Below are 13,644 nucleotides of genomic sequence, written 5' to 3' on the forward strand. Positions count from 1 at the left end.
CCTGACCTGCAAAACACCGAGTTGATTGACGATTAAGGGAACAGATCCCAGGGTATCACGACTTTTCTTGTATAATATACGGCTGGAACGGAAGCAGAGCTGGCGTCTATAATCGGCGGAAGGTGTTGGTACTCGCGCTTCTCCTATCTTGGCGCTTGTTCGCCGGCGGTGCTGATGGCTGCGGCTTCTTTTTCTTCTTCGATTCCGGTACGAATGTGATTTGTTGTTCTCCAACGATGTCGCCGGTCCGGACCCTCGCCGCACGTGTCTGTTTTTGTGCCCTGTCGCCGATGGCCGTGTCCCTGATTTTCCCGCCTTGTGCTTTCGAGGAAGATACCTGCATGACCACGCCGTCCTTAGGCTTCTTACGCTCGCTCTCGGCCTCCGAGTCGCTGGTTTCGTCGCTGGTCTCGCCACCACCCATGCGAATGTCCCGGTCTGGGCCGCCCTCCACCTTGGTGCTTGGATTGAGGGCTCGAAACTCATAGCTGGTCTCGTCCACCTTGAACTCCTCGTCCTCGAAGAGCTTGCCGAAACGATCGTCCCCAAGGACACCGGCCGCCGTGTCCACCTTTTCTCTGTTCTCCTGCCGCTGAAGGATCTTGTCTGCCAGTTTCTGGTTGACCTTGACCTTCTTGACTCCTCTGATGCGGCTTGCACGTTCCTTTTCAACCTTCTCTTTGATCCTCTTGGCACGCTCTTCTTCCCAAATGTATGGGTTGGCAATGAGACGGGCCTGGTCGTACAGCTTAGCAGCAACGAAGTAGCCGTGCATGTACGGACGGAGTAGGTTGGTCTTTCCGATAAGGTGGTCCAAGCTGAGGGACTTGAGCTCAGGCTTGGTCAAGAACTTGTAGTTGTCGTAAGTCTCGGTGTGTGTCTCGTTCTCCATTTCGTGGACCAGATTGTCCAAGAAGTGGCACCACCTTGGCGCAAGACCCAGATTGGGAATAAAGAAGCAGTGCATCTGTTTTCCCTACAGTCGCTGCGTTAGCGGTGCTAGTACTTGAGTGCATCATCAAAGTCACAAGCTTACCTCATTCGCGGTCAGGATCATGCCCGAGTCTGGGACATGGGTGACAAAGTTGAGATCGACTAACGGCTCAACCGAGGTCCACAAATCTCCGCTCTGCTCGTCCCAGATCTTGATGATCCGCTTGTCGGCCGAAAGAAGCTTGCGCTCCTCGGTGGGCGTCTTCAGGTGAATCAAGTTCTTGATGGGCAGCCCCATCCCCTGGTCCTTCTTCATGAGCGGACGCGGGTTTCTGAGGTCGAATAGGCGGATCTGGCCGGTGCTTGTTCCCAGAGCAAGGGAGAGACCATCCTCGCTGTAGTCTAGTGCAGTCACCTCGCCGTCGTGGCCTCCGAGGACAGCAACGCGGCCCTTGCTGCGGGGGTCGTAGAATTCAACGGTGCTGATCGATGTACCGAATGCGCATAGGCCGTGGGTCCTCTCTGCAACTGCGGCAACGTTGACCGCACCCGCGTGAACGCTTCCCTGCAACCCACTCCCCGGTTCGTCGTCACCCACATCAATCTGCCAAGGCCGGAGGAACTGGCCCCTCTCTAGGTCGAGTCGGAAGACCTCGCCATACCCAGACCCATCCGAACTCAGCCCGACGGCAGGAATAAGGACTTCTGTGCTCTGACGCAGATACGCCAAATCTCTGCCGAACCTCGGAAGCCTGACTTCGTAGTGACATCCCATAGGCGTGTGGAACTCCAGCGACCGGTCAGACTGTAGGTGTACACTCTTCGAGTAGTCCGAACTGAGAAGGAGGAATGTTGTATTTTCGGACTTCGTATGGCGGGAGAAGGACAGGGATAGCTCTTGCGTCGAATGGACATGGAATTGGGGCTTGTATGTCCCCGTGCTCATGATCCAGTTGCCATCTTCGCTGACTCGGACGCAGTTGCTGGCTATCCAAGCTAGCGTTAGTATCTAGGGGGCGCAGAGGATTGAATCAGCAAGGAAAAGGACGGAGTAACTTGCCCTCCTCAAACTCAAACTCTTGCAATAGTTCAAAGTTGTTGAGATTCTCGGCGTCATATTTAGACGATCTTTTCCTGCGGCGCGCAAGCCAGTCTGGCAGCGGCCGGGCCGTCAAGGGCCCCGCGACAGTGTATCTGCAACCCAAAGTCAGCGCGTGCTTTGACACAGTGGCCTAGAATCGAAACCCGTCTTTTGATGGAAGGGTTTTGAGTGCTTACACAGGATTTGGCCCTGGATTCGTCAATTTCATGGTTGATGTTGCTGTTGCTGCTGCGAAAAAAGCCGGAGTCGTAGACTGCGAGCTGTTGGGTGGTCATGGGCAGAATCCGAAAAGTTTCGACCGCCCAGTTAAAAGGGAAGGCGGGGAGTGCAGGCGGGAACGCCTGGGGCCCGGGAGAGGTCTGGAGTCCATTCTTGGCATTTAATCTTGGCGCATACAGTGTGGAATCCTGTTGTTCGATCTTACTGTAGGTACTTGTTTATCGAAGAAGAACCGGTACTACTTAGCCAGCCGTAGCCCGACATCTTCTCAAGGTAATATTATCTGTGCGTGGTGCCCTGGCAATATATTTCCCTCAAATCGGCATGTTCAACTGAAGGTTTTGACATCGCCACTGAGAGATGTTTCCAATCAATAATTGTACACAGTGCCTTATCGATTCCCATGTGCTACCCCTGCTCTTGGCGCGATCCACCCGGCAACTTCCTGTCTTGCCGGGACGAGCATCATGGATTGTCTCCGTGCGACGCAAACCCCAGCCTAATAAAGTTGCACCGAGACGTCCCTCTCTTCCGACACAGTTGCTTCCACCTCGCTGTATCGAGTCCTATGCCGGCCTGCTAAAAACCGGACCCCCTCTACCGAAGTCCATTCCGTCCGACTGTCGAAGCGGCAAGGCTGCCCCGTGCTTCGTCGCGCGCCACGATCCCCCGAGAGTTACCGCACTATCAGTCTGACAACTTTGGATGTCTCGGCCAGTCAGTTTTCGGTGATCCTCGGGGCTTCGGTTGATCCTGGTGTTGCCTGCTGCCATGGAGCCTGGCAGCCCGGCACACAGAGCACGAAATATCCGATCCAGACCCTTCACTGTCACGGGGGGTACCCCATGCAGTGTTCCCGGCGGTGCCCTTCCATCTGGGTCTCGTTAGCGAGCTCGAGATTCAGTCCGCATGCTTCGACTCCTGAAGAAAACCCACCGTCGACCCCCGGCCTCAGTGGCTGAACCCCCCACCCTAGCTCAGACGCCTTGCGCGGGCTCTTCCCCGACATGGACGCAGGGGAATACGAGACAAACACTTTGTTGATTGTAGGAGCAAAACGCCCGGCCCAAGGAGTTGGCTGGCCTCTCTATTCTCGGCTTGACATTTTTATGAGTTGCTGACACCTCATATCCACACAGAGCAATCTCTCTGCCATATCCTTTCGCATCTATGAACCCATCGCCTCGCAGTCTTCGACTTACACGTTCAACGCTTCCGATGTCGAGGACGCCCTGCGCAGTAATGGCCACCTCGTCTATATGGATGCTGTCCGGCACGGCATATGGTGCTTCTATCTCTCGTCCAGCGACCCCGCCCATACCAGTCATCCCGAGCTGCTCGGCCTTCACCCAAGAATGGAGGTCTGTGGCTACCCTTTGGGCCTTGTTGGAGATGGGAACTTGGAACCCATCGGGCTCCTCAAGAACAGGCCGCTGGGCACGAACACCATCAATACTCCGAGCAGCTCCTCCTCCACCGGCTCCGCCCTGGATATGAGCGCGAGAAGCGCCCAACCCTTCAGCTTTCCTCCTACCCCGGTCGTCGTGGACGGCAAGGTTGCATCAACACCAGTTGGCGATGTCAAAGGGTACGGGTCGGTTCCTGCACGCGAGATACACGAATTCTTCATCACGGCCGTCTTGTCGTCTTTAACGACATACTTTTGCCGTGCTATCGGTGCCATCTTGCTGAATCATCGCTGCGTCCTGTTACCCTCCCATGCGTTCAACTGCGGTGATGCCGAGTGGGCAGCGCGGAGAACAGCCCTCGCTACGTTCCGCACCTACCTGACAACAACAGGGTCGCTTGTGATATCTCTTCACGTGTCGGTACTACAGGGCCTGGTGTCCTCCGCGGACGTCTTGCGATCGAGCCTGCTGCATGCCAGTCCGACTGTTCTTGCTGCGCCGTTCGGAACATTTGGCGCTTTGCAGGGAGTGGTGGATACAGAGATGCAAGTGGGCGACAGCGGGCTCGGCCAGTCTCCTGATACCCAGGTCAGCCGACTGAGGTCGGATCACAGCGACAGGTTTCAACAATGGAAAACGACTTGCTGCAAGTTGCTTCAGATACGCGGTATGTCGCCGTCGTTGCTGGACAATTGTTCTTGGCTGAACATACACTTCCAAAGAAAGCCATACGAGCAGAGGGTAGACGGGCGGAAAGCTCCTGCGGCGAGCTCGGGTCCGATCGCTCCATGGCCGGCTGTTCTCTGTTTTCGCAAACCGAAGCTGGAATCCATGGCGGACACGTCAGTAGAGAAGGCGTTGTCGGGATCGGGCGCCGAGAACGTGGACCCCCTGATCAGGGCGAAGTGGTGGTGTAAAGGTGCCTCAGAGAGGGAAGATGCAGTTGCGCGGAGGAAAAAGGAAAGAGATGTGGCGCTAGCTGACGAGCATGTGGACGCGGAAGCCAGAACCCATCCTCAAACCAGTGGATATTCGCCCATGGGTCTCTGGCGCTCCGGCAACGGCGGGCCACCGCTCCCAACAGGAGCAATGTATCTGACTCCTCCTGAAGGAGCGCAACCGCCAGGGAGTATACCATCATTTGACGGTGGACGTATAGGGACCGCCACCGGACCGCCCGTCGCGAATGCGCCCAGCGGTACTGCCCCGTTAGCAACGCAGCAGAATGCGCCAGCTCCTGATGGCTTCACCGTTGGATGGGACGGAGTGGAACCCAGGCCAGAGCAGCCGGCAACCAACTTCTCTGAAAACTTATTTGGTGACTTGGGAGAGAATCTGTTTGAAGGGAACGAGCTCACCGATGCTGACTTCAACTTCTTCGATGAGCAACCGACTACCGTCGAGATGGACCTTTCGGAGCTTCCGGAGGTTGCGACCTCAACAATGGCAGTTCAGGAGAACATGGGCCAACAACCCTTTGAGGGGCTCTCTCAGACCGGCTTTGGCAACGACGAAAGCAAGAGAGACGTCCGTCCAGGCTCGCCTCAGTTCATGAAACCCGAGTTGAGGCATGCCCGCAGCACGCTGGCTGAGGAGAGTCGGCAACGAACTAATATGGAAAGCTTTAATCTTAATTCTACGATTGGGACGAAGAGGAATCCCAGTCCATCGAACCATGAAAGCCTCTTCAAGCGAATCCGCGCCTCGAGGCGCTCACCGCATCCATCGCCGGCCACCCAGCGAGGTTCACACCGACGACGGAGCCTCTTTGAAAAGGTGGACTTCGACCCAGACTTAGTCCTTGTCGGGAGGAAATATGGAGAAAAGGGACAGTTTGACTACGGGTCAGCCTTAAAAGACAACCAGACGCGAGCACTTCAAACCGGCGGGCCTTTGACTATGGGTCGATTATTGGGCTCTGCGAGGCAACGCAGAAATCTCAAAGAGTTGCCATCCGACATTGGATCGATTTTGACCAAGTTGGTTGGTGGTGATGCCAACAGCCCGAGGCAACGGGATGACACTGGCTCGGAATCGGACGACAGCACTGGGGCTTCAGACGAAGACGAGGCCAGTGACCGCGTGGGCCGTGCTTTTTCGCCAGCCAAGTCGAGTGCGATCCGAAGGCGGCTGGATGACGACGTGATCTCCATGGCTGCGTCTTTCAGGGAGCTGGACAACATATCGGCCGACTCGCCTGGCTATGGCCCACTTGACCTGTCACGGTTGTCCAACTCCGAAATACCGGAGTTTTCACTCTCAAAATATTTTGCCGACCCAGAGCCGGTGCCGATCCGCATATCCGTCTCGGATGATGACTTCATCACGGTTGCGCAGATCCTTACCGAACAAGCGGCAAGCGGTTTTCTCAAGGTGGTTCCGCGGCGGCAGACATCGGAAATACAGGATGTGCGCCGAAGCTTGGTCAAGGCCATCCGGTACTCAATCAGAAGCCTACAGAAGGCTCTACCACGGTCACTGGCCGGAGCCGTTGGATGTCCACTCCGGTCCTTCGCCGAAGTCCAAGACGTGCCCTTACTCATGCAGCCACACGGGCGTGTGCAGGTAAGACCGGCCGAATTGCCGAAGGCTAGCGTCTTTCTGATTCCCGCACCCCATATCGAGCTCCGGCGGTACGATGATCAGTTATCGGTGCTGCCATCTGCCGTTTCGTTCTGGGATACTCTGGGCCTTGGGCCCGCACACGGCCCTAAGGACGTCGTAGCTGTGTGCATGCTTCCCAACGCTGAAGGCATGCGGGACAATGCAACCGCGTTCCTGGACAGGCTTCAGAGTACTTACGAGTCTCTGAGACTGGGGGCTTTTGAAAGGCTATCCAATGCCGATGGCCTTGTGGACGGCATCGTTCTGCTCCCGGTGGATCAGGATAATGTTTCCTCTGACTTCAACGTACCCTTTGCCCGGTCGGCGCATGTCGATGCAATTACTGGTCTCGCCATGGCTCTCTCCAGTGCTCCCATGTCCGGCAAGAACTTTGTGGTATATGCTGCATACGCGCCGGAAAGTCCCAGCTCTGTCGTGGACGCTTGCTCTACCTTTCAGGAGGTCTTCGAACATTACAAGCGATGCATGGTGGACAGAAGGAAACAAATCACCAATGAGCTGGTTCTGCAGCTCGTGCCCCTCGACGTTGTCGCCTCGGAGACGTCGCTTGTCGTCATGTCCCCGTCCGACTGCACCAGGCTCTGTCTAGAGACGTACGATCGCTGCACGCTCTTCGGCGGTCCCATGCCCGCGCCGGCAATCATGCTAGAATGTGCCTTGCCGAGAGGGATCGACTTCAAGCTGGCCGCCACGCCTTCTCCGAACCTGCTACGCGAGAATTCATGCATTCATGTTGCTTACGCACGCAGCGTCGATGAAAGATGGGTAACTACCGCGTGGACGGACAACAGAGGCAGCACCCAAGCAACGGCTTCTTACTGCCTTGGGAGACGGGGCAAGCCCATGTCGAGGCAACTGGCCGAGGTCGTCCACGAAATCTGGGAAACCACACACGACTTGATCTCGACTTGCAAGGTCCATTGGCGGGTGGTCATTACCAAGTCCGGGCCCATGGACCAGCAGGAGATGGAACTGTGGATCGGGGTGGCCCAGGCAGAGACGCGCGCCACCGTCAGCCTAGTTCTCCTGACAGTCGACACCGACCCGTCGCTCCAGCTCATCCCGCCCGTCGCCGCCATCCCCCTATCGGCTCCCTCGGCCTTCTACACAACGCCCGCCTCGACGCCGGGACCCCAATCCGGCGTCTCCCCAGATCAATCCGGGAATAACCCGTCCACGCCATTGGGCACCCCCGGCGGCGACGGCGGCGCCGCCTCCTCCCAGCCCCCCCTTCAACCGCAGCCACAGCCACAACCACAACCAGAGCTCCAGGACGGGGACACGACCCTCGTTGACGCGACCGAGACAACCTGGGGCGTGGTCGTCTCGCACAGACTCAACAACTCCCCCTCGCTCACCGAGCTCAACCCTGCGCTCGCGAGCGGGTACCTCGTCAAGCGGGCGGGCCCGAGGGCCGAAGATCCGCCTGTCGCGATGGAGGTGAATGTGGTGTACTGTGACAACGCCAGGGCCATGTATGATGGGCTGTTGCGGGAGATGTTGGCCTACTTCAGGGGGCTGGGCACGCTGGCGAGGGTGAGGGGGGTCGTGGAGAAAGAGGTGGATGTCAGGCCTTGGCATGTTGCTGCCGTCGAGAAGGCGGTTCGGGTGCTGTATCTCTTGATGTGATGTGAATGTGATGTGATATGGGCTGGCAGAGGATGGTGTTGGAAGGCCGTTTTCTTTCGGTAGAACATATGTCTGTGTGTTTGGTGTTTTGGCGTGTTTCGTGTGTTTCGGTTGCTGGTGGTGGTGAGGTTGAGTTGGTAGGAGCATCATTGGCTTTTTGGCAGCATTCCATGGATGGATGGATAGGTACCTTGGGATACCTTCATCCATATTCTTCGATAACAAACGCTTAGGCTTGGGATACGTTGTCACCAAGCATTCGTCTATATCCGTACGGCGGTTCTATGCCGGCCGTATCTTGAGTCTATATCCCTTCCCAAGTATCCCATCTCGCGACGCCCAGCCACACGCTCCGTTTAGCTATTCATTCCAGAACCCAGGGAACAGGTACTCCACCCTCTTCATCGCCTCGGGGTCCCGCCCGGCCGGCTTGGTCATGAACTTGACTGCCCCCTGAGCACTTCCTTCCCAATGCTTCGCCAGGACCAGCTCGCTATTCTCGTGCTTGCACAGCTCATCCAGCACCGCACCTACGAGATGCTTGGCGTTCTCGCTGTTCGCCGCCATGTACTTCATCACCATCGCCACATCCACATCCTCCGTCGTGTGCCAGCAGTCGTAATCCGTCGCCATGCAGATCATCTGGTACGCCAGTTCCGCCTCCCTCGCCAACTTCGCCTCTGGCAGCGCACTCATGTTGATCACGCTCCCGCCCCACGCCCGGTACATGTTGCTCTCGGCCCGCGTGCTGAACTGCGGGCCCTCCATGCAGACGACCGTGCCGCCGCTGTGCAGCGTCACGCCCTCGCCCTTCATCGCGGCCGCGCACCGCTGCACCACCTTCGCCAGCCCGGCGTCGAACGGGTCCGCGAACCCGACGTGGCCCACCACCCCGCCCTCGAAGAAGGTGAACGGCCGCACCCCCTTGGTCCGGTCGATGATCTGGTCGGGGACGACAAAGTCCATCGGCTTGATCTGCTCCTGCAGCGAGCCGACCGCCGAGAAGGCGATCACGGTGCGCACGCCGATGGAGCGCAACGCCGCGATGTTGGCGCGCGCGGGCACCTCGTGCGGCGCCAGCTGGTGGTGCAGGCCGTGGCGCGCCAGGAAGGCCACGGGAACGCCCGAGTGTTCGAGGATCAGAATCGGCGAGGACGGCGTGCCCCATGGCGTCGTCGGCGTCAGAGCCGCCACGGGCGTGTAGCCGGGGAGGTTGGACAGGCCCGTGCCGCCTATCACGGCGATATGCACCGGTCCTGAAAGACGCAGAATGTTAGTTTGCCGCGGATCGGGAGGAAGGAGAAGAGGGAAGACTGACTGTCGAAGTGGGTGGGAAGATCGAGGACCGTCATGGTGGGTGCGGTATGCTGTATACGAAATGAATGGAGGACTGAATGAAATGAATGAATAGGCTGGCAGGAGTATGGGGTTTCTGTATCTTCGACGGGTAGACTGGACTCCGTCCCGTCTCTTTCGGTATTCTCGGACGGCACGCTGTTTTAATCAGCAATATGTGCCCCTCCCCCCTCGACCTGTCGCAATTTTTGGAGGGGTTGACGGGCGATTTTTACCCCGCCGTTGGGAGGACGTCGGTTCTGCAGGGGCTCTACCCTTGTCACAGCAGGGGCGGGATGGGCGCTAGCGCCGAGACGGTTAGCGCGGGGGCCAAGGTCTTCGCTTGGCTCCGAAGCTGCATGTTCCAGATTGGACTTCGGGTGGTGATCACTCAAAATTCAGTAACAGGAACTTATCCGGCAGAACCGCCATCTTGAATTTTTACGGAGTTCGAAGGGATTCTCAGTAACATCGGAAGCAAATAGAAGCTGATCTTTAGCACCATCAGACCAGGCTCACTATTGAGCTGTTGCAAACGACATTTTATCTCTCCATCTACACAAACTCATCGCCGCTTCATTGCGGCTCCGCGGCTCTCACTAACGTCACGCCCAGGACGATTGCTAGAGGGAGAAACCGTGATAGTAGTCGGGAATGGCATCTACATCAATCTCGGCCGAGTCGGCCTCTCCCCCGGAGGCGGACAAGCCCCGTCCGCTCAGCATTGAGGAGCTCTGTTTCACATCGGCGATGAGCTGCTTTGAAGGGTGGCTCAAGCTTGACCCGGCAATCGGTCCTCGTACCATGGCATATGTCACCAAGTTCATTACCAGAACACTTGAAAAGACACAGAACTTGAAAGACGTTAGGTGAGGCTGTTTGACTTCCGGGGTCCTAGCATTCTTGCTGACACCCGGCAGGGAGACGTTATCCAAGAGTGTCGAAGTCTGGATATGGCTCACAAGGGATTTTGCGGCTGCTATTCCAAGCTTAACTACACGATCAATTGGTCCATTAGCGAGCCTCAACGATCCTGACAAGGGGGTCACTCCCCAGGAGAGCACGGCGCTGATCACCAAAAACTATCCCTCCCTGAAAGAGGATCTGCAGCTACTCATCAAGCTCATGCACATTGCTCGGAATATGCTGGTTGTTCCGGAACCCGAAATCCCCCAGGATCTGTGTGCCGCTGCCCAGTTCGATCAGATGCTCTACCAGACCATCATCCTCTGCATCAACGTCACAAGTAAGGCTTATGACGGCGACGTCCTTGAAGAGGCTGCCCGGCTGAAGCTGAGCGAAATCACCGAGCTTTGTGCGTAGTCCCATCCCCACCGTTGAGCCACCTCTTCTGACTGAACGCTCAGATAAGAAATTGCTGGTCACCTGTCTTCAGCAAGCCCACAACTGGATCGCCAAGAACGACAGGAACAAGATGGCCTTCTGGTCCACCGTCCTCTTCGACGATGACGCCCTCGCGGACGAGCCAGACGGCAGCGTGGATGGAGAGTTCCGGCCCGACGTCGCCAAGACTGAGGTCCAAAACTGGTTTGAGCGGAACTCCCGGTTCTGTGACAAGGCCCGGCAGCTGCTCACGGCCTACGAGGAGAACGTAGCAAGCAAGGGCCTTCCTCCGGGACACCTGCCTCGCATTTCCCCGCTTGCCTGGAATTGGCTACCCGAGGGCGCAGTGCGTGTGCGAGCAGACGACGTCGACGACGACACCAAGATCACCCCGCAGTGGAAGGAGGATGAGCCCGATAAGTTCGAGCAAGACAGAGCCTACGGCCGGGTGTCAAGGGAAATCGACACGTGGTGGCTGAAGATACGGGACGCGAACTATGACGAATGGGTGGTTCCCATGCCTACGGTGGAGTTCGCGCAGCAGAGGGCCGAGAACTGCAAGGCAAATCTCGTCAACCGATACGCTCACTCATACCGCGCTGCGGAGCACGAGGGCTCTGTCCACTCTGCTGAAGGCGCTCCGTTGCCGGAAGGTTCAGGCAACCAGGAAGGGAAAGATGGCGGCCATTACGTCCACGACTACAACGACGACATGATCGAGGAGGAAGACATCGATGACGACGAATCATACGGTGAAGGGCCGATGAACGGGTTGCTCACTGAGGTCCCCAACATCCTCGATCCCAAGCAGATCGAGGCCTTGCACATGATCGTCAAGTCGTGCATCCTCGATAACGCCGGCCTAGCGCTGAGTAGGGCGGGTGAAAACCTCCAAAAGACCAGATGTAGGATGTTCTTGGCACTCGAGTGTGGAAGGAGCTTGCTGCGAGAGATTCTCGTGTTCATTGCTGTGTGGGAGAAGAGCGAGCAGTCGTTGATCTTCCAACTCACGACCCAGATCGTCGAGGCGATCCACCACAGCGCGCTAGTTCCCTACGCCTGGCAGTCGTTGCGCATTCCCAAAGACATCATATCGCCTGCTCAGACTGTGCTCCTGAGGCTGGTAAACAACATGTTCCGCGCTCGGAATAACGACCCGCCACCCGCCGACTCGAAGGAGCATCTGCGCGATGTCAAACTGCTCCACTTCCTGTTCATCCAATTCCGCAGCCGCATAGTGCCCGAGTGTGCGGCCTTGATGTATCTTCAGGCGCAGATCCGCAATGACCTCTGCGACCCGGCCGACTTCCCGGTAGACAGCTGGGACATGGAGCGCGCCAAGGACGGCATCCAACAGTTCCTGGAGCTCCTGATAACTGTGAACGAGCTCCCCGAGACCAGACAGTATCTCATCGAATGGGAATCCACATACGAACTCCTCACCTTGCTCAAGGGCCTCGAAGCCGGCGTACCGAAAAAGCCCATGGTTGAGATGCCCAACCGCTCAGCCCATCGCCAACCACCACCGCCACCGCACCCGGACGACCCGGACCACGGCTACGACTCGGAGGATCACCCGCTCGCCCCTCCCCCTCCTCTGGAAGAACCAGCCCACAAATACCCCTGGGCCGGCATCAAAGGCCAAATCCTGCACATCCTGGCCGGTCTTCTCCAGCCTCCCCCCGGCCGGAGCAGCCCGGGCAACCCGGAGGTGCAGTCGCAAATCCTGCGTCACAACGGCGTCATCAGCCTGCTGAACTGCTGCGTCTACGACGACCACAACCGCTATGCCCGCGAGCGCGTGCAGATCTGTCTCAAGTGGTTGATGGACGGCTCCGAGGAGGCAAACAAGTACCTGCGCGAGCTCATCGCCATGTCCCCACCCCCCAACCTGCGGCCTCCTCCATCTCCGTCTTCGTCGTCCGCAGGAGACCCGCCCACAACGTCCCTGAGGATAGACGGGATTGCGGGCGAGGTGAAAGTCCGACTGAGAGCACCGGGCGAAGGACCCCGTCCTTCCGGGTCAACTCTGGCAGGCCGTGCCCTTCCGCCGCTTGCGTCAGCTGCCGCTGCCGCTGCTGCGGCTGCGGTGGGGGATGTGAATAACAGCTCGTCAGGTTCGGGCAATGGCCACAACAACAATAACAACACGCTGCCGCCTCTCCGGTCTGGGTCCGGGAATCCTAATGGGGGCGACGCAGCGGGGACCGGAACAACCGGTTTACCGTCACGGAGTCGCCCGGAGGAGCTGCTGCGGGATATCATCACGCTTGCGGACGAGGCGGCGCGGTTGGCGATGGGGCGGCGGTTGGATGCGGATGAGACGGAGGAGGAAGAGGGTGAGGAGGAGGAGGAGGAGGATTTCATGTGAGTGATGACGGTTTGGACTCTTGATGAGATCGAGGGATGTGAGGATTTCGCATATGTCCATCAGCGATCTATGTTTGTCTGTGCTGTCAATATACTTATACAACTTTGCGGAGGGAGTCAGGGATGGAAAATGTGAAAGCCCGGTTAGAACGTTGGGAAGTTACCCAAGACGGAGTGTATCGGGTAAAGAGCATTTTGAATACGAGCATACGGATAACTAGAAAGCTGCTTATTAAGGTCCAAAGTTCTGGGTATACGCCGCTGCTTATGAGGAAGTTATCGCGTTGTACGTATTGACACGCCACTCCTCAAGATCCCTTTCTTGTCATGCTTCCTATCTTCCTCCTTTCTTCGTCACCTTCGGCTTCCTATTGCGTGTACCGTATGCACAAAGGTAGCGTAGGTGTCCTCCTGCGATGCATGTCACCGCAGCTAAATCAACTGCTGAGAAAACAACCGGAATAGAGCTAGATGATCATAGCTCGGTGGTGTAAAGGAAATAAGAAGAAATGGCTGTGGATGGGGGGATCAGTATTGCATTGTTGACAGGGGTGCCTCGATAGCAACCAGCTCCAAAAGGGTTCGAAGAATGTTTGGGGGAATAAGATCAGGGATGACCCAGGGGAGTTCTAAAGCACACAAAAACTACATCACCAAGAGCAGATTCGCAAAGTTTTA

General features: G+C 57.2%; 4 protein-coding genes across 4 annotated transcripts; 2 read left to right on the top strand and 2 right to left on the bottom strand.

Moving 5' to 3' along the window:
- Window positions 1-8: 8 nt before the first annotated feature.
- Window positions 9-2,324, bottom strand: B0T15DRAFT_277975 (WD40-repeat-containing domain protein). The gene is made up of 4 exons (XM_062863540.1): window positions 2,212-2,324; window positions 1,994-2,127; window positions 1,037-1,920; window positions 9-976 (listed from the first exon to the last, which is right to left on the bottom strand). The coding sequence occupies exons 1-4, from the start codon at window positions 2,241-2,243 to the stop codon at window positions 107-109; spliced, it is 1,920 nt and encodes a 639-aa protein (XP_062719302.1). The 5' UTR covers window positions 2,244-2,324; the 3' UTR covers window positions 9-106.
- A 782-nt stretch (window positions 2,325-3,106) lies between these two features.
- Window positions 3,107-8,103, top strand: B0T15DRAFT_277997 (mediator complex subunit 13 C-terminal-domain-containing protein). Its single transcript, XM_062863541.1, has 2 exons — window positions 3,107-3,300; window positions 3,394-8,103. The coding sequence occupies exons 1-2, from the start codon at window positions 3,262-3,264 to the stop codon at window positions 7,915-7,917; spliced, it is 4,563 nt and encodes a 1,520-aa protein (XP_062719303.1). The 5' UTR covers window positions 3,107-3,261; the 3' UTR covers window positions 7,918-8,103.
- Window positions 8,104-8,277: 174 nt separating this feature from the next.
- Window positions 8,278-9,470, bottom strand: B0T15DRAFT_569066 (nucleoside phosphorylase domain-containing protein; the record flags this gene model as incomplete). The annotated part of the gene is made up of 2 exons (XM_062870793.1): window positions 9,236-9,470; window positions 8,278-9,173 (listed from the first exon to the last, which is right to left on the bottom strand). Exons 1-2 carry the CDS (start codon window positions 9,267-9,269, stop codon window positions 8,278-8,280), a joined length of 930 nt encoding a protein of 309 aa, XP_062719304.1. The 5' UTR covers window positions 9,270-9,470.
- A 183-nt stretch (window positions 9,471-9,653) lies between these two features.
- B0T15DRAFT_439111 (uncharacterized protein) lies at window positions 9,654-13,290 on the top strand. Its single transcript, XM_062865882.1, has 3 exons — window positions 9,654-10,121; window positions 10,173-10,567; window positions 10,620-13,290. The coding sequence occupies exons 1-3, from the start codon at window positions 9,907-9,909 to the stop codon at window positions 12,965-12,967; spliced, it is 2,958 nt and encodes a 985-aa protein (XP_062719305.1). The 5' UTR covers window positions 9,654-9,906; the 3' UTR covers window positions 12,968-13,290.
- The last annotated feature ends 354 nt before the right edge of the window (window positions 13,291-13,644 follow it).

Source organism: Chaetomium strumarium (genome assembly GCF_033439665.1).
Source record: "Chaetomium strumarium strain CBS 333.67 chromosome Unknown B0T15scaffold_6, whole genome shotgun sequence".
NCBI lineage: Eukaryota > Fungi > Ascomycota > Sordariomycetes > Sordariales > Chaetomiaceae > Chaetomium > Chaetomium strumarium.